Below are 25084 nucleotides of genomic sequence, written 5' to 3' on the forward strand. Positions count from 1 at the left end.
CCAGCACATTAACATTTGTATCGGGCAGAGCCACGGCAATCAGATCCTATTCTCCAGCACATTAACATTTGTATCAGGCAGAGCCACGGCAATCAGATCCTATTCTCCAGCACATGAACATTTGTATCAGGCAGAGCCACGGCAATCAGATCCTATTCTCCAGCACATTAACATTTGTATCGGGCAGAGCCACGGCAATCAGATCCTATTCTCCAGCACATTAACATTTGTATCAGGCAGAGCCACGGCAATCAGATCCTATTCTCCAGCACATGAACATTTGTATCGGGCAGAGCCACGGCAATCAGATCCTATTCTCCAGCACATTAACATTTGTATCAGGCAGAGCCACGGCAATCAGATCCTATTCTCCAGCACATTAACATTTGTATCGGGCAGAGCCACGGCAATCAGATCCTATTCTCCAGCACATTAACATTTGTATCAGGCAGAGCCACGGCAATCAGATCCTATTCTCCAGCACATTAACATTTGTATCAGGCAGAGCCACGGCAATCAGATCCTATTCTCCAGCACATTAACATTTGTATCAGGCAGAGCCACGGCAATCAGATCCTATTCTCCAGCACATGAACATTTGTATCGGGCAGAGCCACGGCAATCAGATCCTATTCTCCAGCACATGAACATTTGTATCGGGCAGAGCCACGGCAATCAGATCCTATTCTCCAGCACATTAACATTTGTATCGGGCAGAACCACGGCAATCAGATCCTATTCTCCAGCACATTAACATTTGTATCGGGCAGAACCACGGCAATCAGATCCTATTCTCCAGCACATCAACATTTGTATCGGGCAGAGCCACGGCAATCAGATCCTATTCTCCAGCACATGAACATTTGTATCAGGCAGAGCCACGGCAATCAGATCCTATTCTCCAGCACATGAACATTTGTATCAGGCAGAGCCACGGCAATCAGATCCTATTCTCCAGCACATGAACATTTGTATCGGGCAGAGCCACGGCAATCAGATCCTATTCTCCAGCACATTAACATTTGTATCGGGCAGAGCCACGAACATTTTTCGGGCAGAACCACGGCAATCAGATCCTATTCTCCAGCACATGAACATTTGTATCAGGCAGAGCCACGGCAATCAGATCCTATTCTCCAGCACATGAACATTTGTATCGGGCAGAGCCACGGCAATCAGATCCTATTCTCCAGCACATTAACATTTGTATCGGGCAGAGCCACGGCAATCAGATCCTATTCTCCAGCACATGAACATTTGTATCAGGCAGAGCCACGGCAATCAGATCCTATTCTCCAGCACATGAACATTTGTATCAGGCAGAGCCACGGCAATCAGATCCTATTCTCCAGCACATGAACATTTGTATCAGGCAGAACCACGGCAATCAGATCCTATTCTCCAGCACATGAACATTTGTATCGGGCAGAGCCACGGCAATCAGATCCTATTCTCCAGCACATGAACATTTGTATCAGGCAGAACCACGGCAATCAGATCCTATTCTCCAGCACATGAACATTTGTATCGGGCAGAACCACGGCAATCAGATCCTATTCTCCAGCACATGAACATTTGTATCGGGCAGAACCACGGCAATCAGATCCTATTCTCCAGCACATTAACATTTGTATCGGGCAGAGCCACGGCAATCAGATCCTATTCTCCAGCACATGAACATTTGTATCAGGCAGAGCCACGGCAATCAGATCCTATTCTCCAGCACATGAACATTTGTATCGGGCAGAACCACCGCAATCAGATTGAGCATTTCAATGGCAAAAGGAATCTCGGGAAAATAAATGGGTCCTGTGTGGCTCAGTCGGTAGAGCATGGCGCTTGCAACGCCAAGCGTCGTGGGTTCGATTCCCGCTGGGACCACCCATATGTAAAAGTAGTGGCCCCAGCCGACTTGTAAGTCGCTTTGGACAAAAGCGTCTGCTAAATGGGATATATTATTATTATTATTATTATAAATGATAAATAAATAAAAATATATATGAAATAAACACACAATGATATATTAGACAAAGTTATTTAAACATTGAATGAAAAAGACTGCATGGGGACTTAATTGAAGACGTTTGGATGGCTTCTGAGGAGCGTCTAACCATAGGCCCATTGACTGACAGATAGAAACACCCAGAGCCTTACAGTGATTTCGGAAAGTATTCAGACCCCTTGACTTTTTCCACATTTTCTTACATTACAGCCATATTGTAAAATGGATTAAATTGTTTCCCCCCCCCCCCCCCCCCCTCATCAATCTACACACAATACCTCATAATGACAAAGCAAAAACAGGTTTAGAATTTGTTTTCTCATTTATAAAATAAAGAAACACTGAAATATCAAATTTACATAAGTATTCAGACCCTTTACTCAGTACTTTATTGAAGAAACTTTTGCTGCGATTACAGAGTTGAGACTCTGGGTATGACGCTACAACCTTCCCGATTGCTTAGTTTGGGTTGGCGACCAGTCTGGGAAGCGTTTTGGTGGTTCCAAACCTCTTCCATTTAAGAATGGAGGCCTCTGTGTTCTTGGGGACCTTCAATGTTGCAGAAGGTTTTTGTACCCTTCGCCAGATCTGTGCCTCAACACAATCCCATCTCGGAGCTCTACAGACAATTCCTTCAGCCTCATGTCTTGGTTTTTGCTCTGACATGTACTGTCAACTGTGGGACCTTATATAGACAGGTGTGTATCTTTCCAAATCATGTCCAATCAATTGAATTTACCATAGGTGGACTCCAAGTTGTAGAAACATCTCAAGGATGATCAATGGAAACAAGATGCACCTGAGCTCAATTTTGAGTCTCATAGCAAAGGGTCTGAATACTTATGTAAATACGGTATTTCTGTTTTTTTTTCTAAATTTGCAAAGATTTTTTTTTAAACGTTTTTGATTTGTCATGGGGTATTGTGTGTATGTAGATTGCTGAGATTTTTTTGTTGTCATTTAATTCCTTTTATAATACGGCTGTAACGTAAAACAATCTGGAAAAGTCATGGGGTCTGAATACTTTCCGAAGGCACTGTATATCTCAATATATGGATTTCACTATAAAGACTCTAACCGTTATATTTATGTGGGGCTTATGTGAACCTCGGGGAACGTAGCCTACGTGCTCCTCGTTGCTCGGTTGCCTCGGAGAGATGCCACGTGCGTAAGGACGCAGAATAGCGGCACGCACTGCGCATGGCACTTTCGAGTTCATCAGCTGTGCAGCCGCGTCATATCTTCCAACACAGTCCGAACTTCCTCGCATGCCTCTCCGGGCGGCCCATCCACTAAAGCTGCTCATATCCAATGAGCATTTTTCACCGGGCGCCACCGGAAACCTTCCCGCGGCTCATTGTGGAGAGCACAAGCAGAGCTGGGCGTCATGAATTAAAGAAAAGCCTGAATTTACAAATCTGATCACCAAAACCCCGCTGCAAGGTAAAAACATTTATGAATACGATTATTGGAGTTTCGGTTATTGTCTTGTTTCATTCATCCTCGATTTATTATCTGATTCTGAAGATCAGATCAGAAGAAAACTACACATGTTGATAGAAAACCGTTATTTTTTGTCGATTCATCCTTTACTGTCATTGAATACAATATATTGACAATTATGGCTATTGGCATGACTATAATAATAACACGGTGTCATAAAAACGGTTTGCTGTACTCTACAACAGACTATTTGTTCCATTACATTACGACAATGTCACAATGACGGAGAGATATCCTGCAAATTTGTATGCAATACACTTTGGTGGTCCGAATGGATAATTAAACCTCAATACAATACACAGCAGAAGTCGCGATCGCCTTGTGTAAATAGAGGCTACATATGTAGTAGGCTTAAACATCTATATGATTCGGATCTTTAGTTTTTTTGTTTCGAAGTCATTTACTAGTCCCATATATGGGATGACTAGAGCCCGTCCCGCCGTCCCGACCACCTAGTTTCGTATTCAGCAGCACAGAAACCCGCCCCTGACCGAGCCCTGTCTATGTTGCAGGGCAGGCCGATTCGAATCGGGAGGTATACTTGCGCAATCGGACCGTTGGACATGTGTGTGTCCCTGTCCAGATGGCTCCTCGGCCATTAATGGATTCATGTAATCCAGTGAAAACAATGTGGCACAACTGTTTTTGAACTTGTTGTTGCCTGTTCCTGACACAAGCACTGACTGCATTAAAAAGGTCCTACCAATTAATGGGTCATTTATGACAGACTAAAAAGCTGACCGTCTTGTGTTTGCAGTGTGGTGTGGTTGGACCAGCGGCAGCAGAGCTGTTGCAGCGGAGATGGTTTTGGACCCGGGTGAGGACTGTATGGATCGGACGGACGTCGACGGGGTCGGAGGGAGCAGCAGCACCACAGACCTGACGGGTCCAGAACCAAGACCGGACCCTCGCAAAACCACCACAACCGACAGCACCGGACTAGAAAACACCAGCCCAGAGCCTCCCAAAACCACCACCAACAACAGCACCGGACTAGAAAACACCAGCCCAGAGCCTCCCAAAACCACCAACAACAACAGCACCAGACTAGAAAACACCAGCCCAGATCCTCCCAAAACCACAACCAACACCAGACTAGAAAACACCAGCCCAGAGCCTCCCATAACCACCACCAACAGTACCCCCACTAGAACAGAAGAGACCAGGCCTGACGCTACCAAAACCACCACCAACAGCACCCCCACTAGAACAGAAGAGACCAGGCCTGGCACTACCAAAACCGCCACCAACAGTACCCCCACTAGAACAGAAGAGACCAGGCCTGACACTACCAAAACCGCCACCAACAGCACCCCCACTAGAACAGAAGACACCAGGCCTGACACTTCCAAAACCGCCACCAACAGCACCCCCACTAGAACAGAAGACACCAGGCCTGACACTACCAAAACCACCACCAACAGCACCCCCACTAGAACAGAAGAGACCAGGCCTGACACTACCAAAACCACCACCAACAGCACCCCCACTAGAACAGAAGACACCAGGCCTGACACTACCAAAACCGCCAGAAGAACCGAGGAACCAACAGCGGATCCCCCCACCACCACCAACACTCGGCTCCACGCCAGGACAAGCCGTGTCACTAAGAGGGAGCGGGTATCCAACTCCCACAATGGACCCCAGCCTCAACCTCAGTCGTTGGTGGCAGATGTCAGCCTTACCCCCAGCCCTAGGGCCAGTGTTGGCTCCTCTACCAACTCCTCTCGCTCAGTCTTGCCATACGATGGACCGGTTGTCTCTCTGCGGCGGGACGTCACCGTGGCAACGGCCTCATCTCGGAATAAGGTGGCGACCAGACCCGCTCTCCGCCGGCCCCTCAGCCTGGAGGTGACACCCCTTCGCCTCCGTGGCTCCGAGCCCGCTCTGGACCGCGGGGTCCTACAACCCCCCTGGCGCAGCGCTGGTGGTCCCTCCACTGCCCCCTCGCCCCCAGCACGCTCCCTCACCAGCCCCAGCCTGGGCCCCGGAGGCTGGATGCGCCGCAGCGAGAGCACCTGTACTGTCAACAACTCCTCAATGGGCCTCCGGGCCACCAGGGGGCGTATGCGTCCAGCCACCTCCCTTCCCCACATTGCCCGGGGGTTTGGAGGGGCCTCCCCGCTGCCCTTGCCCTCCACACCACGAGGCCCCTGTCTCCTTGTGGCCCTAAGACCCATTAACCTAGACCAGGAGAGGCAGGCCTTCTTCCAGTCCGACTATAAATACGACCCCCAGTTTGAGTACTCGACCCCGGAGCCCAGCACTGTGCTGGAGAAATACAGAGATGGATCTGACCTCTTCCTCGCACAGGTAGGCTTCTCTGTCTGGCAAAGATATTATCTGACCTCTTCCTCTCACAGGTAGGCCTCTCTGTCTGGCAAAGATATTATCTGACCTCTTCCTCTCACAGGTAGGCCTCTCTGTCTGGCAAAGATATTATCTGACCTCTTCCTCTCACAGGTAGGCCTCTCTGTCTGGCAAAGATATTATCTGACCTCTTCCTCTCACAGGTAGGCCTCTCTGTCTGGCAAAGATATTATCTGACCTCTTCCTCTCACAGGTAGGCCTCTCTGTCTGGCAAAGATATTATCTGACCTCTTCCTCTCACAGGTAGGCCTCTCTGTCTGGCAAAGATATTATCTGACCTCTTCCTCTCACAGGTAGGCCTCTCTGTCTGGCAAAGATATTATCTGACCTCTTCCTCTCACAGGTAGGCCTCTCTGTCTGGCAAAGATATTATCTGACCTCTTCCTCACACAGGTAGGCCTCTCTGTCTGGCAAAGATATTAGATGGTAGGAAGAAAACCCACTCTGGGGATTTCTGCATTTTTAGCTATTATGTGTGTTTTGTGGCAAATTAACTTGAAATGTCTTCCTCCTGACATATTGTATCTTAATAAACTCTCTTTCGCTGGATGTTTCGCTCTCTCTCTCTGTCTCTGTTTCTCTCTGTCTCTCTGTTTCTCTCCGTCTCTCTCTGTCTCTCTGTCTCTCTCTGTCTCTCTCTCTCTCTCTCTCTGTTTCTCTCTGTCTCTCTTTCTCTCTCTCTCTCTCTCTCTCTGTCTCTCTCTCTCTCTCTCTGTCTCTGTCTCTGTCTCTGTCTCTCTCTCTGTCTCTCTCTGTCTCTCTCTCTCTCTCTCTCTGGGTGTTTCTCTCTCTGTCTCTCAATTTCAGGGTCTTTATTGGCATGGCAAACATATGTTTACATTACCAAATGACCAGTAAACATTACACTCACAAAAGTTCCAAAAGAATAAAGATAATTCAAATGTCATATTATGTCTATATACAGTGTTGTAATGATGTGCAAATAGTTAAAGTACAAAATGGAAAATAAATATGGGTTGCATTTACAATGGTGTTTGTTATTCACTGCTTGACCTTTTCTTGTGGCAACAGGTCACAAATCTTGCTGCTGTGATGCACACTGGTATGTCACCCAATAGATATGGGAGTTTATCAAAATTGGATTTGTTTTCGAATTCTTTGTGGATCTGTGTAATCTGAGGGAAATATGTCTCTCTAATATGATCATACATTGGGCAGGAGGTTAGGAAGTGCAGCTCAGTTTCCACCTCATTTTGTGGGCAGTGAGCACATAGCCTGTCTTCTCTTAAGAGCCAGGTCTGCCTTCGGCGGCCTTTCTTAATAGCAAGGCTATGCTCACTGAGTCTGTACATAGTCAAAGCTTTCCTTAAGTTTGGGTCAGTCACAGTGTTCAGGTATTCTGCCACTGTGTACTCTCTGTTTAGGGCCTGTGTTTTTGCTCTGTTTTTTTGGTAAATTCTTTCCAACCTGTCAAGTAATTATCTTTTTGTTTTCTCATGATTCGATTGGGTCTAATTGTGTTGCTGTCCTGTGGCTCTGTGGGGTCTGTTTGTGAACAAAACTCTCTCTCTCTCTCTCAATGTTTCTCTCTCTCTCTCTGGTTGTTTCACCCTCTCTCTCCCTCTGGGTGTTTCTCTCTCTCTCTCTCTCTCTCTCTCTCACTCTCTGGGTGTTTCACCCTCTCTCTCTCTCTCTCTCTCTCTCTCTCTCTCTCTCTCTCAATTCAATTCAATTCAATTCAAGGGCTTTATTGGCATGGGAAACGTGTTAACATTGCCAAAGCAAGTAAGGTGTTTCTCTCTCTCTCTCTCTCTCTCTCTCTCTCTGGGTGTTTCTCTATCTCTCTCTCTCTCTCTCTCTCTCTCTCTCTCTCTCTCTCTCTCTCTCTCTGGGTGTTTCTCTATCCTCTCTCTCTCTCTCTCTCTCTCTCTCTCTCTCTCTCTCTCTGGGTGTTTCTCTATCCTCTCTCTCTCTCTCTCTCTCTCTCTCTCTCTCTCTCCCTCTCTGGGTGTTTCTCTATCTCTCTCTCTCTCTCTCTCTCTCTCTCTCTCTCTCTCTCTCTCTCTCTCTCTCTGTGTGTTTCTCTATCCTCTCTCTCTCTCTCTCTCTCTCTCTCTCTCTCTCTCTCTCTCTCTCTCTCTCTCTCTGGGTGTTTCTCTATCCTCTCTCTCTCTCTCTCTCTCTCTCTCTCTCTCTCTCTCTGGGTGTTTCTCTATCCTCTCTCTCTCTCTCTCTCTCTCTCTCTCTCTCTCTCTCTCTCTCTCTCTCTCTCTCTCTCTCTCTCTCTGGGTGTTTCTCTATCCTCTCTCTCTCTCTCTCTCTCTCTCTCTCTCTCTCTGGGTGTTTCTCTATCCTCTCTCTCTCTCTCTCTCTCTCTCTCTCTCTCTCACTCTCTGGGTGTTTCTCTATCCTCTCTCTCTCTCTCTGGGTGTTTCTCTATCCTCTCTCTCTACAGGCTGTTGGGATTATGGAGTGTATTCTGAGGAAGTTTGGTAACTATGAGAACTTTGAGGAAGTGACGGGAGGAAGTATTTTACCAAAGAGTCGAGTCTGGGCTGCTGCACGCAAGTACCTGCAGAAGGAGAACTGTGTAGGAGAGGTGAGTGAGGTTTCACATGTTACGTGTGGTGTGTTGGGGGGTTGGTGTGTTACGGGTAGTGTGTTGGAGGGTTGGTGTGTTACATGTGGTGTGTTGGGGGGTTGGTGTGTTACGGGTAGTGTGTTGGAGGGTTGGTGTGTTATGGGTAGTGTGTTACGTGTGGTGTGTTGGAGGGTTGGTGTGTTGGAGGGTTGGTGTGTTGGAGGGTTGGTGTGTTATGGGTAGTGTGTTGGAGGGTTGGTGTGTTACAGGTAGTGTGTTGGAGGGTTGGTGTGTTACGGGTAGTGTGTTTGAGGGTTGGTGTGTTACAGGTAGTGTGTTGGAGGTTTGGTGTGTTATGGGTAGTGTGTTGGAGGGTTGGTGTGTTACGGGTAGTGTGTTGGAGGGTTGGTGTGTTACAGGTAGTGTGTTGGAGGGTTGGTGTGTTACGGGTAGTGTGTTTGAGGGTTGGTGTGTTACAGGTAGTGTGTTTGAGGGTTGGTGTGTTACAGGTAGTGTGTTTGAGGGTTGGTGTGTTACGAGTAGTGTGTTGGAGGGTTGGTGTGTTACAGGTAGTGTGTTGGAGGGTTGGTGTGTTATGGGTAGTGTGTTTGAGGGTTGGTGTGTTATGGGTAGTGTGTTGGAGCGTTGGTGTGTTATGGGTAGTGTGTTTGAGGGTTGTGTGTTACGGGTAGTGTGTTGGAGGGTTAGTGTGTTATGGGTAGTATGTTGGAGGGTTGGTGTGTTATGGGTAGTGTGTTGGAGGGTTGGTGTGTTATGGGTAGTGTGTTGAAGGGTTGGTGTGTTATGGGTAGTGTGTTTGAGGGTTGGTGTGTGTTACAGGTAGTGTGTTGAAGGGTTGGTGTGTTATGGGTAGTGTGTTTGAGGGTTGGTGTGTTATGGGTAGTGTGTTTGAGGGTTGGTGTGTTATGGGTAGTGTGTTGGAGGGTTGGTGTGTGTTACAGGTAGTGTGTTGGAGGGTTGGTGTGTTATGGGTAGTGTGTTGGAGGGTTGGTGTGTTACAGGTAGTGTGTTTGAGGGTTGGTGTGTTACGGGTAGTGTGTTTGAGGGTTGGTGTGTTACAGGTAGTGTGTTGGAGGGTTGGTGTGTTATGGGTAGTGTGTTGGAGGGTTGGTGTGTTAAGGGTAGTGTGTTGGAGGGTTGGTGTGTTAAGGGTAGTGTGTTGGAGGGTTGGTGTGTTATGAGTAGTGTGTTGGAGGGTTGGTGTGTTATGGGTAGTGTGTTGGAGGGTTGGTGTGTTATGGGTAGTGTGTTGGAGGGTTGGTGTGTTACAGGTAGTGTGTTGGAGGGTTGGTGTGTTATGGGTAGTGTGTTGGAGGGTTGGTGTGTTATGGGTAGTGTGTTGGAGGGTTGGTGTGTTACAGGTAGTGTGTTGGAGGGTTGGTGTGTTATGGGTAGTGTGTTGGAGGGTTGGTGTGTTACAGGTAGTGTGTTGGAGGGTTGGTGTGTTACAGGTAGTGTGTTTGACGGTTGGTGTGTTAACAAGATGTCTTTGTGCAATGATGATGATGATGATGATGAAGGTAATGATGATAACCTTGTCTAGGTGATGGTGTGTCTGATGATGTGATGATGAAGGTAATGATGATAACCTTGTCTAGGTGGTGGTGTGTCTGATGATGTAATGATGAAGGTAATGATGATGATGAAGGTGATGATGATAAACCTTGTCTTGGTGGTGGTGGTGTGTCTGATGATGTAATGATGAAGGTGATGATGATGATGAAAGTGATGATGATAAACCTTGTCTATGTGGAGGTGTGTCTGATGATGTAATGATGATGATGAAGGTGATGAGGATAAACCTTGTCTAGGTGATGGTGTGTCTGATGATGTAATGATGATGATGAGGATGATGATGAGGATGATGATGATGATGGTAATGATGATAACCTTGTCTAGGTGATGGTGTGTCTGATGATGTAATGATGAAGGTAATGATGATGATGAAGGTAATGATGATAACCTTGTCTAGGTGATGGTGTGTCTGATGATGTAATGATGAAGGTAATGATGATGATGAAGGTGATGATGATAAACCTTGTCTAGGTGATGGTGTGTCTGATGATGTAATGATGAAGGTGATGATGATGATGAAGGTGATGATGAAGGTAATGATGATAACCTTGTCTCGGTGGTGGTGTGTCTGATGATGTAATGATAATGATGAAGGTGATGATGATAAACCTTGTCTAGGGACTAGAGGTGGACCAATTATGATTTCTAACCGCCGATACCGATTATTGGAGGACCAAAAAAAGCCGATACCGATTAATCGGACGATTTTTATATATATATTTGTAATAAATTCTGCATATACCCTGACTCTGTTGCACAGAACGCAAGAGAAGTGGCACAATTTCTCTAGTTAAAGAAATTCATGTTAGCAGGCAATATTAACTAAATATGCAGGTTTAAAAATATATACTTGTGTATTGATTTAAAGAAAGGCGTTGATGTTTATGGTTGGGTACACATTGGTGCAACGAAGAAGGCTGTGACAGTGCTTTTGTCAAGCTAGATAAATGCGCTAGTGATTATGTTAAGAGTGATTGTTTTTTATAAGTTTTGTTAAATCCCATAACGTTTGGCGAAGTAGTCAGGCTGTGATTCAATGATAAATTAACAGGCACCACATCGATTAGATGGAACGCAGGACAAGCTAGATAAACTAGTAATATCATCAACCATGTGTAGTTAACTAGTGATTATGTTAAGAGTGATTGTTTTTTATAAGTTTAATGCTAGCTAGCACCCTACCATGGCTCCTTCCTGTACTAGCATAACAGGTAGTCAGCCTGCCACGCAGTCTCCTCATAACAGGTAGTCAGCCTGCCACACAGTCTCCTCATAACAGGTAGTCAGCCTGCCACGCAGTCTCCTCATAACAGGTAGTCAGCCTGCCACACAGTCTCCTCATAACAGGTAGTCAGCCTCAGTCTCCTCATAACAGGTAGTCAGCCTGCCACGCAGTCTCCTCATAAGCAGGTAGTCAGCCTGCCACAGTCTCCTCATAACAGGTAGTCAGCCTGCCACAGTCTCCTCATAACAGGTAGTCAGCCTGCCACAGTCTCCTCATAACAGGTAGTCAGCCTGCCCGCAGTCTCCTCATAACAGGTAGTCAGCCTGCCACGCAGTCTCCTCATAACAGGTAGTCAGCCTGCCACAGTCTCCTCATAACAGGTAGTCAGCCTGCCACGCAGTCTCCTCATAACAGGTAGTCAGCCTGCCACACAGTCTCCTCATAATAACAGGTAGTCAGCCTGCCACGCAGTCTCCTCATAACAGGTAGTCAGCCTGCCACAGTCTCCTCATAACAGGTAGTCAGCCTGCCACACAGTCTCCTCATAACAGGTAGTCAGCCTGCCACAGTCTCCTCATAACAGGTAGTCAGCCTGCCACAGTCTCCTCATAACAGGTAGTCAGCCTGCCACAGTCTCCTCATAACAGGTAGTCAGCCTGCCAGCCTGCCACGCAGTCTCCTCATAACAGGTAGTCAGCCTGCCACAGTCTCCTCATAGCAGGTAGTCAGCCTGTCTCCTCATAACAGGTAGTCAGCCTGCCACAGTCTCCTCATAACAGGTAGTCAGCCTGCCACAGTCTCCTCATAACAGGTAGTCAGTCTCCTCATAACAGGTAGTCAGCCTGCAGGTAGTCAGCCTGCCACGCAGTCTCCTCATAACAGGTAGTCAGCCTGCCACAGTCTCCTCATAGCAGGTAGTCAGCCTGCTACGCAGTCTCCTCATAACAGGTAGTCAGCCTGCCACGCAGTCTCCTCATAACAGGTAGTCAGCCTGCCACAGTCTCCTCATAACAGGTAGTCAGCCTGCCACAGTCTCCTCATAACAGGTAGTCAGCCTGCCACAGTCTCCTCATAACAGGTAGTCAGCCTGCCACAGTCTCCTCATAACAGGTAGTCAGCCTGCCACAGTCTCCTCATAACAGGTAGTCAGCCTGCCACAGTCTCCTCATAACAGGTAGTCAGCCTGCCACAGTCTCCTCATAACAGGTAGTCAGCCTGCCACAGTCTCCTCATAACAGGTCAGCCTGCCACAGTCTCCTCATAACAGGTAGTCAGCCTGCCACGCAGTCTCCTCATAACAGGTAGTCAGCCTGCCACGCAGTCTCCTCATACAGGTAGTCAGCCTGCCACACAGTCTCCTCATAACAGGTAGTCAGCCTGCCACAGTCTCCTCATAACAGGTAGTCAGCCTGCCACGCAGTCTCCTCATAACAGGTAGTCAGCCTGCCACGCAGTCTCCTCATAGCAGGTAGTCAGCCTGGTGGTCTCCTCATAACAGGTAGTCAGCCTGGTCTCCTCATAACAGGGTCAGCCTGCCACAGTAACAGGTAGTCAGCCTGTCTCCTCATAACAGGTAGTCAGCCTGCCACAGTCTCCTCATAACAGGTAGTCAGCCTGCCACATCTGTCTAACAGGTAGTCAGCCTGCCCACAGTAGCAGGTAGTCAGCCTGCCACAGTCTCCTCATAACAGGTAGTCAGCCTGCCAAGCAGTCTCCTCGTAGTGCAGTAGTAGCCTGCCACAGTAGCAGGTAGTCAACAGTCTCCTTGTCTGGTCTCCTCATAACAGGTGGTGGTCTCCTCATAACAGGTAGTGTGATGATGAAGAGTATGGTGGTAACATTGTCTAGGTGTGGTGGTGGTCAGCCTGCCACAGTCTCCTGGTAACAGGTGATGATGAAGAGTATGGTGGTAACATTGTCTAGGTGGTGGTGGTCTGTGTGATGATGAAGAGTATGGTGGTAACATTGTCTAGGTGGTGGTGGTCTGTGTGATGATGAAAAGAGTATGGTGGTAAGGGGGTGGTGGTGGTGTGTGATGATGAAGAGTATGGTGTAACATTGTCTAGGTGGTGGTGGTCTGTGTGATGATGAAGAGTATGGTGGTAACATTGTCTAGGTGGTGGTGGTCTGTGTGATGATGAAGAGTATGGTGGTAACATTGTCTAGGTGGTGGTGTGTCTGATGATGAAGAGTATGGTGGTAACATTGTCTAGGTGGTGGTGGTGTGTGTGATGATGAAGAGTATGGTGGTAACATTGTCTAGGTGGTGGTGGTCTGTGTGATGATGAAGAGTATGGTGGTAACATTGTCTAGGTGGTGGTGGTCTGTGTGATGATGAAGAGTATAGGTGGGTGTCTGTGTGTAACATTGTAACATTGTCTAGGTGGTGGTGGTCTGTGTGATGATGAAGAGTATGGTGGTAAGGTGTGTCTGATGATGAAGAGTATGGTGGTAACATTGTCTAGGTGGTGGTGGTCTGTGTGATGATGAAGAGTATGGTGGTAACATTGTCTAGGTGGTGGTGGTCTGTGTGATGATGAAGAGTATGGTGGTAAGGTGTGTCTGATGATGAAGAGTATGGTGGTAACATTGTCTAGGTGGTGGTGGTGGTCCGTGTGATGATGAAGAGTATGGTGGTAAGGTGTGTCTGATGATGAAGAGTATGGTGGTAACATTGTCTAGGTGGTGGTGGTGGTCTGTGTGATGATGAAGAGTATGGTGGTAAGGTGTGTCTGATGATGAAGAGTATGGTGGTAACATTGTCTAGGTGGTGGTGGTCTGTGTGATGATGAAGAGTATGGTGGTAACTGATGATGAAGAGTATGGTGGTTGTCTAGGTGGTGGTGGTCTGTGTGATGATGAAGAGTATGGTGTTAACTTTGTCTAGGTGGTGGTGGTCTGTCTGATGAGCTGCTGTCCCAGGCGGTGATGATGATGATGATGATGATGAAGAGTATGGTGTTAACTTTGTCTAGGTGGTGGTGTGTCTGTCTGATGAGCTGCTGTCCCAGGCGGTGATGATGATGATGATGATGAAGAGTATGGTGTTAACTTTGTCTAGGTGGTGGTGTGTCTGTCTGATGAGCTGCTGTCCCAGGCGGTGATGATGGTGGAGAGTTGTCGTCCCACTCTGACTATCAACCTGTCTGGAGCACGACAACACTGGCTGGAGGGCATGCTCAGGCATGAGATAGGTACAGTACGTTGAATGCACCATACAGCATGTTTTTACTGTGGGGGATCTGGGATGGGAGATGGGGGGTATGGGATGGGAGATGGGGGGTATGGGATGGGAGATGGGGGTTATGGGATGGGAGATGGGGGGTATGGGATGGGAGATGGGGGGTATGGGATGGGAGATGGGGGTTATGGGATGGGAGATGGGGGGTATGGGATGGGAGATGGGGGTATGGGATGGGAGATGGGGGTTATGGGATGGGAGATGGGGGGTATGGGATGGGAGATGGGGGGTATGGGATGGGAGATGGGGGGTATGGGATGGGAGATGGGGGTATGGGATGGGAGATGGGGGGTATGGGATGGGAGATGGGGGGTATGGGATGGGAGATGGGGGGTATGGGATGGGAGATGGGGGGTATGGGATGGGAGATGGGGGGTATGGGATGGGAGATGGGGGGTATGGGATGGGAGATGGGGGGTATGGGATGGGAGATGGGGGGTATGGGATGGGAGATGGGGGGTATGGGATGGGAGATGGGGGTATGAGATGGGGGTATGGGATGGGAGATGGGGGGTATGGGATGGGAGATGGGGGTATGGGATGGGAGATGGGGGTATGGGATGGGAGATGGGGGTATGAGATGGGGGTATGGGATGGGAGATGGGGGTATGGGATGGGAGATGGGGGTATGGGATGGGAGATGGGGGTATGGGATGGGAGATGGGGGGGTATGGGATGGGAGATGGGGGGTATGGGATGGGAGATGGGGGGTATGGGATGGGAGATGGGGGGTATGGGATGGGAGATGGGGGTATGAGATGGGGGTATGGGATGGGAGATGGGGGGTATGGGATGGGAGATGGGGGTTGTGTTTATCATCCACACAGCATCATAAATGAGTTCTGAGTTATAATCTGCGTGTCCTACCAGGTACACAGCGCCTCTATTACATCCTCATGTTATTCCATCTCTGTCCCCCCCAGGAACCCACTACCTTAGAGGTGTGAACAACAACCTCCAGCCCTGGTCTACTTCCGCAGGCAGGAAGCAGTATGGCCTCAAACCGGCCAATCCCACGGAAGAAGGCCTGGCCAGCCTGCACAGTGTGTTGCTACGGAAACAGCCCTACCTGTGGCGCGCCGCTCTGCTCTACTATACGGTGTATCACGCCACCAGGATGGGCTTCAGCCAGCTCTTCAGCCACATCGCTCAGTTCGTCCAGGATCCCGCGGTGCGCTGGGAGTACTGCCTCAGAGCCAAGAGGGGACAGACGGACACCTCGGAGCCTGGTGAGAGTGTGTGTGTGTGTGTCGTGTGTGTCGTGTGTGTGTGTTTGTGTGTGTGTGTGTCTGTGTGTGTCGTGTATGTGGGTGTGTGTGTATGTGTATGTGTGTATGTTTGTATGTGTGCGTGTGTGTGTGTGCGTGCGTGCGTGCGTGCGTGTGTGACTACACTAACCATTGCACATGTACCAGTAGTAGATCTATGCACCCAAAAGAATCTTGACTTATTATGTAAACATTTGTTTTAAAGGATTGGTAGTCTCTGTGTTGACTTGATGGTTTGTGTGGTTGTGAATCAGGCTGTTTCAGTAAAGATCAGGTGTACCTGGACGGAATCCTCAGGATTCTACGACATCGGAGCAACATCGACTTCAAGATGCTGACCTCGCTAGGCAAGGTCAGTCGTCATCCTCCCGTACAGGATCGGTTCATGTTTACCCCCCCCCCCGGCGATGATATATAGTTTGGTTGTTTCATGGTGGACACATTTGCAGCAAAAAAAACAAGCTGAATTGTAGTTTATACCTCATAATAGAGCACCAGACAAGGCTGTTGTAATATCAGATGGGGTGGGAAAGAGGTTGAGTCTGTAAATTTACCACCGATGTGATGATGATGACGTTAACCTTCTTCTTCTGGCCCTCCAGGTGTCGTTTGAGGACGTAGAAAGGCTACGGCACTTCGCTGTCCTGCGCCGGACCAGAATCCCTCACTTCATGCAGGACCAGGAGACATACCTTCAGCATCTGGACCACATTGTCGCGGTCAACGAACTGAGCGACGCTCAGCTTAGAGAACTCCTTCCCTGACCGACCGGCCGGCCGACCGACCGGCCGACCGACCGACCGACCTTCAGCTGAGCGCTGTAGATCACCTGCTGGGCGTCAACAACTGGGCGTCAACGATTCAACATGTAGAATGGTCGGGAAATGAATAGAAAATGGCGGATGATGTTCGGTGGTCAGAGGCGTTAAGAATGGTCACCTGCTGCTAATTACCTCTGGTCAGCGTGGTCTGTTTTCCCCTTGACTGACTGACCCCTCTGGTCTAGACTGGCCATCCCATCCTTGACTGACCCCTCTGGTCTAGACTGGCCATCCATCCTTGACTGACTCCCTCTGTTCTAGACTGGCCATCCATCCTTGACTGACTCCTCTGGTCTAGACTGGCCATCCCATCCTTGACTGACCCCTCTGGTCTAGACTGGCCATCCCATCCTTGACTGACCCCTCTGGTCTAGACTGGCCATCCCATCCTTGACTGACTCCCTCTGGTCTAGACTGGCCATCCATCCTTGACTGACTCCTCTGGTCTAGACTGGCCATCCATCCTTGACTGACTCCCTCTGGTCTAGACTGGCCATCCCATCCTTGACTGACTGACCCCTCTGGTCTAGACTGGCCATCCATCCTTGACTGACTCCCTCTGGTCTAGACTGGCCATCCCATCCTTGACTGACTCCCTCTGGTCTAGACTGGCCATCCATCCTTGACTGACTCCTCTGGTCTAGACTGGCCATCCATCCTTGACTGACTCCCTCTGGTCTAGACTGGCCATCCCATCCTTGACTGACTGACCCCTCTGGTCTAGACTGGCCATCCATCCTTGACTGACTCCCTCTGGTCTAGACTGGCCATCCATCCTTGACTGACTCCCTCTGGTCTAGACTGGCCATCCATCCTTGACTGACTCCCTCTGGTCTAGACTGGCCATCCATCCTTGACTGACTCCCTCTGGTCTAGACTGGCCATCCCATCCTTGACTGACTCCCTCTGGTCTAGACTGGCCATCCATCCTTGACTGACTCACTCTGGTCTAGACTGGCCATCCCATCCTTGACTGACTCCCTCTGGTCTAGACTGGCCATCCATCCTTGACTGACTCCCTCTGGTCTAGACTGGCCATCCCATCCTTGACTGACTCCCTCTGGTCTAGACTGGCCATCCCATCCTTGACTGACTCCCTCTGGTCTAGACTGGCCATCCATCCTTGACTGACTCCCTCTGGTCTAGACTGGCCATTCATCCTTGACTGACTCACTCTGGTCTAGACTGGCCATCCATCCTTGACCGACTCCCTCTGGTCTAGACTGATCCTAATCCTCCCAAGTGTCATTCATCACTCTGCTGTTGGAAAGCCCTGGAAATGAAGGCCAGTGTCCGACAGACAGAGTGTGTGGAACGAACAGATCAACACTCAGATCATATCTACTACGCTTGGATCATATTCACTATGGTTGAGTCCTAAACGGCACCCTATTATCTGTATAGAGCCTTATGGACCCAGGTCAACAGTAGTGCACTACCCTATGGACCCTGGGCAACAGTAGTGCACTACCCTATGGACCCTGGTCAACAGTAGCGCACTACCCTATGGACCCTGGTCAACAGTAGTGCACTACCCTATGGACCCTGGTCAACAGTAGTGCACTAACCTATGGACCCTGGTCAACAGTAGTGCACTACCCTATGGACCCTGGTCAACAGTAGTGCACTACCCTATGGACCCTGGTCAACAGTAGTGCACTACCCTATTGGACCCTGGTGAACAGTAGTGCACTACCCTATGGACCCTGGTCAACAGTAGTGCACTACCCTATTGGACCCTGGTGAACAGTAGTGCACTACCCTATTGGACCCTGGTGAACAGTAGTACACTACCCTATTGGACCCTGGTCAACAGTAGTGCACTACCCTATGGACCCTGGTCAATAGTAGTGCACTACCCTGGTCAACAGTAGTACACTACCCTATGGACCCTGGTCAACAGTAGTACACTACCCTATAGACCCTGGTCAACAGTAGTGCACTACCCTATGGACCCTGGTCAACAGTAGTGCACTACCCTATAGACCCTGGTCAACAGTAGTACACTACCCTATTGGACCCTGGTCAACAGTAGTGCACTACCCTATTGGACCCTGGTGAACAGTAGTGCACTACCCTATGGACCCTGGTCAACAGTAGTGCACTACCCTATGGACCCTGGTCAACAGTAGTGCACTACCCTATGGGCCCTGGTCAACAGTAGTGCACTACCCTATGGACCCTGGTCAACAGTAGTGCACTACCCTATGGACCCTGGTCAACAGTAGTGCACTACCCTATAGACCCTGGTCAACAGTAGTACACTACCCTATGGACCCTGGTCAACAGTAGTGCACTACCCTATGGACCCTGGTCAACAGTAGTACACTACGCTATAGACCCTGGTCAACAGTAGTACACTACCCTATGGACCCTGGTCAACAGTAGTGCACTACCCTATGGACCCTGGTCAACAGTAGTGCATTACCCTATGGACCCTGGTCAACAGTAGTGCACTACCCTATGGACCCTGGTCAACAGTAGTGCACTACCCTATGGACCCTGGTCAACAGTAGTGCACTACCCTATGGACCCTGGTCAACAGTAGTGCACTACCCTATGGACCCTGGTCAACAGTAGTGCACTACCCTATGGACCCTGGTCAACAGTAGTGCACTACCCTATGGACCCTGGTCAACAGTAGTGCACTACCCTATGGACCCTGGTCAACAGTAGTGCACTACCCTATTGGACCCTGGTCAACAGTAGTGCACTACCCTATGGACCCTGGTCAACAGTAGTGCACTACTCTATGGACCCTGGTCAACAGTAGTGCACTACTCTATGGACCCTGGTCAACAGTAGTGCACTACCCTATGGACCCTGGTCAACAGTAGTGCACTACCCTATGGACCCTGGCCAACAGTAGTGCACTACCCTATTGGACCCTGGTCAACAGTAGTGCACTACCCTATGGACCCTGGTCAACAGTAGTGCACTACCCTATAGACCCTGGTCAACAGTAGTGCACTATAAAGGGAACAGGCTGCCATGTGGGATGCATCCTATATCATGGTCATACAGTCCAACAGGTCAGTGGATTGTTGTGATGACAGCAGTCCTGCAGAGAAACAGAACGGTTCTTCTGATACCTGGATGACGTCTACCAACCTCCTGGATGACGTATACCAACCTCCTGGATGATGTCTACCTTGGGGTTCATATTCAACCTCCTGGATGATGTCTACTAACCCCCTGGATGATGTCTACCAACCCCTGGATGATGTCTACCTTGGGGTTCATATTCAACCTCCTGGATGATGTCTACCAACCCCTGGATGATGTCTACCAACCTCCTGGATGATGTCTACCTTGGGGTTCATATTCAACCTCCTGGATGATATCTACCTTGGGGTTCATATTCAACCTCCTGGATGATGTCTACCTTGGGGTTCATATTCAACTTCCTGGATGATGTCTACCAACCCCTGGATGATGTCTACCAACCTCCTGGATGATGTCTACCTTGGGGTTCATATTCAACCTCCTGGATGATGTCTACCAACCCCTGGATGATGTCTACCAACCCCTGGATGATGTCTACCAACCTCCTGGATGATGTCTACCTTGGGGTTCATATTCAACTTCCTGGATGATGTCTACCAACCCCCTGGATGATGTCTACCTTGGGTTCATATTCAACCTCCTGGATGATGTCTACCAACCCCCTGGATGATGTCTACCAACCCCTGGATGATGTCTACCTTGGGGTTCATATCCAACCTCCTGGATGATGTCTACCTTGGGGTTCATATCCAACCTCCTGGATGATGTCTACCTTGGGGTTCATATCCAACCTCCTGGATGATGTCTACCTTGGGGTTCATATCCAACCCCCTGGATGATGTCTACCTTGGGGTTCATATCCAACCCCCTGGATGATGTCTATATTTGGGTTCATATTCAACCTCCTGGATGATATCTACCAACCCTCTGTTTGAAATTATTTGTTTTTTTAGTCTAATATGTGTGTCGTGGCTTCTTGTGGTCAATTTGCAGTCTATAAGTCATTTCTAATGATGTTTTCCAAACCTCTGAACATCTGCTGAAGAATGTAAAAACGGTTCTGTGGCTGAATCTAGTTGATGGGGCGGCAGGGTAGCCTAGTGGTTAGAGTGTAGAGGCGGCAGGGTAGCCTAGTGGTTAGAGTGTAGAGGCGGCAGGGTAGCCTAGTGGTTAGAGTGTAGAGGCGGCAGGGTAGCCTAGTGGTTAGAGTGTAGAGGCGGCAGGGTAGCTTAGTGGTTAGAGTGTAGAGGCGGCAGGGTAGCCTAGTGGTTAGAGTGTAGAGGCGGCAGGGTAGCCTAGTGGTTAGAGTGTAGAGGCGGCAGGGTAGCCTAGTGGTTAGAGTGGAGGGCGGCAGTGTAGCCTAGTGGTTAGAGTGTAGAGAGGGCAGGGTAGCCTAGTGGTTAGAGTGTAGAGGCGGCAGGGTAGCCTAGTGGTTAGAGTGTAGAGGCGGCAGGGTAGCCTAGTGGTTAGAGTGGAGGGGCGGCAGTGTAGCCTAGTGGTTAGAGTGTAGAGAGGGCAGGGTAGCCTAGTGGTTAGAGTGTAGAGGCGGCAGGGTAGCCTAGTGGTTAGAGTGTAGAGGCGGCAGGGTAGCCTAGTGGTTAGAGTGTAGAGGCGGCAGGGTAGCCTAGTGGTTAGAGTGTAGAGGCGGCAGGGTAGCCTAGTGGTTAGAGTGTAGAGGCGGCAGGGTAGCCTAGTGGTTAGAGTGTAGAGGCGGCAGTGTAGCCTAGTGGTTAGAGTGTAGAGGCGGCAGGGTAGCCTAGTGGTTAGAGTGTAGAGGCGGCAGGGTAGCCTAGTGGTTAGAGTGTAGAGGCGGCAGTGTAGCCTAGTGGTTAGACTGTAGCCTAGTGGTTAGAGTGTAGAGGCGGCAGGGTAGCCTAGTGGTTAGAGTGTAGAGGCGGCAGCGTAGCCTAGTGGTTAGAGCGTTGGACTAGTAACCGAAAGGTTGCAAGTTCAAATCCCGAGCTGACAAGGTACAAAATCTGTCGTTCTGCCCCTGAACAGGCAGTTAACCCACTGTTCCCAGGCCGTCATTGAAAATAAGAATTTGTTCTTAACTGACTTGCCTAGTAAAATAAAGATACATTTTTTTTTTTTAAAGTTCCCCTGCTGTAACCTCCAGCTAACCTGGCTACAAAGTTGAGCTCAATTCAGGAAGTACACTGACATTCCAATTCTCTTCAACAAAGAACATTTGGAATTAGGTTTACTTGCTCTATTGACTGGAATGGAAATGGAATTGAGCCCAAGCCTGTCTGGATGTATCATATAATATACCCACTGGGCAAAACACTGGTTGAATCAACGTTATTACAGCATTTCAACCAAACAAAAAAAGATCTGTGATGAAATTCAATCAATGTGGAAAACTGATTGGATTAGAAAGTTATCAACCAATGGGGATTTAGTCTATTTTACACCCATCTTTTAACCTAAATACAATGTCATCGTGACATTTTTAGTTAATTTCACATTGGATTCATGTTCGTTGACAACTCAACCAAATATAAATCAAAACTAGATGTTGAACTAACGTCTGTGCCCAGTGGGTACATCGCCTACATTATACCACTGCAGCCCATGTCTGTAAAACTGTGCTTCTGCTTCCTCTACCTCTGGAAACAACCACAGGGTCATGTCATGGATTTGTAAGTTCTTTCATTTGTCTGTTTTTATTTTCAGGACAAAAACAATGAATGTCTATGGTATTAGTTTTGTATCTCCTTTTTGTGGAGCTGATTGTTTTAAGCGTTTAGCTTTGCTAAAAAGAACAACAAGGAGCACTCAGTTCTATTCCAGAACACAGATAAAGAACACCAAGGATCACTCAGTTCTATTCCAGAACACACATAAAGAACACCAAGGAGCACTCAGTTCTATTCCAGAACACAGGTAAAGAACACCAAGGAGCACTCAGTTCTATTCCAGAACACAGGCAAAGAACACCAAGGAGCACTCAGTTCTATTCCAGAACACAGGCAAAGAACACCAAGGAGCACTCAGTTCTATTCCAGAACACAGGCAAAGAACACCAAGGAGCACTCAGTTCTATTCCAGTATACAGGTAAAGAACACCAAGGAGCACTCAGTTCTATTCCAGAACACAGGCAAAGAACACCAAGGAATTATTTTCCAGAAACCAGGTGAAGAAGACTAAAACTATTGAGAGCCAATAGACTCATTCTGACTGGTCTGAATGTTCACTTAAAATAAATCTTCCCTGGTATTAGTTTTTACAACTATTTAACCACACATGTATCTTATTGTGTGGTTAAATCCGACCCAGTTCTGATTGTTATTTTGTTGTGTTGAGCGAGAGCTCCCTTGGTGGGCTTCAAGCTCCCTTGATATATCAGCGCTATTGTATTAATGTGATGTGACTGAGCTGAAGGCCTGAGATTGCCTTGCCTCCACCCCACGTGGGATCCTTTGTCTTCTATGCCAGGTCCATGGACGTTTTAGGCCGCGTTCCCCTGCTCAGACATTGGTTGAGTGCCACTTCATTGACTGTGCTGTCGGGCACCAGACCGATATAACGTGGTTATCTGATCGGTTAAACACCTATCCAGGCGTTGCGAGATCTGGAATGCATCAGCAACATCTGGCCAGAGGAACACACCCATATATAAAACGGCAGGCCTCTGAGATACACTACCATGGCAACCTTAATTCATACTGCCAGGCAGCCAAAGCTGACTAATCACAGCAGCTTCCTCCTTTCCTATGTTTGACAAGGAATGTGCGTGATTGGCTGTAGAGGAGAAAGGTGGCGTTGTGGGCGTGCCTTAGATGGGTTTTCGAATAGAACTCACCTGGGCTGCGTTCAGCAGGGCACGACGTTGTGGAATTGTGTCAACTCTATTCATAGCATTTCTCTGCAGTGTTCAGTGTATTTCAACCTGCTGAACGCAGCCCTGCTGAAGTTAGACTTCTGTCGACTGCATTTTAATCATCACTCTTATCATTTGTATTGCATGAATGTTGCACATTTTATGTTCTGGAAATAATCTGGGATTCACAGATTATTTATTAAAAACAACACATTAAAACTGACGTCGTCTATAACTTTCTATAATTTACATTTGGAAATGTATTAGACACTGATCTGAGAAGTGTTCATATTTTGACTTAGAGCATTCAGAAAGTATTCAGACCCCTTGATATCCCCCCACATTTTATTAAAGTTAGCCTTATTCTAAAATTGATTAAATACATTTTTAAAAACCCTCAAACTACAGACAATAACCCATAATGACAAAGCAAAAAGTGACATTTTCGCTAATTTATATTAAAAATAAAAAACAGAATTACCTTATTTACTTAAGTATTTAGACACTTTGCAATGAGACTCAAAATTGAGCTCCTGACCATCCTTGAGATGTTTCTACAACTTGTAGACCACCTGTGGTAAATTTGATTGGACATGAAAGGCACACACCTGTCTATATAAGGTCCCACAGTTGACAGTGTATGTCAGAGCAAAAACCAAGCCATAAGGTCGGAGGAATTGTCTGTAGAGCTCCGAGACAGGATTGTGTTGAGGCAACGATCTGGGGAAGGGTACCAAAAAATGTCTACAGCATTGAAGGTCCCAAGAACACAGTGGCATCCAGCGTTCTTAAATAGAAGAAGTTAGGAACCACCAAGATTCTTCCTAGAGATGGCAGCCCTGCCAAACTGAGCAATTGGGGGAGAAGGGCCTTGGTCAGGGAGGTGACCAAGAACCCAATGGTCACTGACAGAGCTCTAGATTTAATCTGTGGAGATGGGAGAACTTTCCAGAAGGACAACCATCTCTGCAGCACTCCACCAATCAGGCCTTTCTGATAAGAGTGGACAGACTTCGGTAAAAGGCACACGACAGTGCGCTTGGACTTTGCCAAAAGGAACCTAAAGACTGACCACAAGATACAAGGTTCTCTGGTCTGATGAAACCAATATTTAACTCTTTTGCCTGAATGCCAAGCGACACATTGGAAAAAACCAGGCACCATCCCTACGGTGAAGCATGGTGGTGGCAGCATCATGCTGTGGGGATGGTTTTCAGAGGCAGGGACTGGGAGACTAGTCAGGATCGAGGCAAAGATAAACAGAGCAAAGTACAGAGAGATCCTTGATGAAAACCTGCAGCAGAGCGCTCAGGACCTCAGACTGGGGTAAAGGTTCACCATCCAACAGGACAACAACCCTAGGTACACAGCCAAGACAACGCAAGAGTGGCTTCGGGACAAGTCTCTGACTGTCCTTGAGTGGCCCTGCCAGAGCCTGGACTTGAACCCGGTCGAACATCTCTGGAGAGACGAAAGGAGCTGTGCAGCAATACTCCCCATATCCAACCTGACAGAGCTTGAGAGGACCTGCAGAGATACAGGTGACAGAGCCTGAGAGGATCTGCAGAGATACAGGTGACAGAGCCTGAGAGGATCTGCAGAGATACAGGTGACAGAGCTTGAGAGGATCTGCAGAGATACAGGTGACAGAGCCTGAGAGGACCTGCAGAGATACAGGTGACA

At 48.3% G+C, this 25084-nt stretch overlaps 1 protein-coding gene across 1 annotated transcript; it reads left to right on the forward strand.

Annotated features, from left to right (window-relative positions):
• The first annotated feature begins 3086 nt into the window (after positions 1-3086).
• Positions 3087-16918, forward strand: LOC135529913 (microtubule-associated tyrosine carboxypeptidase-like). Its single transcript, XM_064958319.1, has 7 exons — positions 3087-3445; positions 4263-5818; positions 8292-8435; positions 14300-14432; positions 15403-15708; positions 16002-16099; positions 16350-16918. The coding sequence occupies exons 2-7, from the start codon at positions 4307-4309 to the stop codon at positions 16509-16511; spliced, it is 2355 nt and encodes a 784-aa protein (XP_064814391.1). The 5' UTR covers positions 3087-3445; positions 4263-4306; the 3' UTR covers positions 16512-16918.
• Positions 16919-25084: the final 8166 nt, after the last annotated feature.

The sequence above is a fragment of the Oncorhynchus masou genome, unplaced genomic scaffold (genome assembly GCF_036934945.1).
Source record: "Oncorhynchus masou masou isolate Uvic2021 unplaced genomic scaffold, UVic_Omas_1.1 unplaced_scaffold_1208, whole genome shotgun sequence".
In the NCBI taxonomy this organism is placed as follows: Eukaryota; Metazoa; Chordata; class Actinopteri; order Salmoniformes; family Salmonidae; genus Oncorhynchus; species Oncorhynchus masou.

Coding starts and splice junctions, on each gene's coding strand:
- LOC135529913 (XM_064958319.1), top strand. CDS start 4,307: ATGGTTTTGGACCCGGGTGAGGACTGTATGGATCGGACGGACGTCGAC. Junction 8,436..14,299: donor AGGAGAACTGTGTAGGAGAG/GTGAGTGAGGTT, acceptor AACTTTGTCTAG/GTGGTGGTGTGTCTGTCTGA. Junction 16,100..16,349: donor TGCTGACCTCGCTAGGCAAG/GTCAGTCGTCAT, acceptor CTGGCCCTCCAG/GTGTCGTTTGAGGACGTAGA.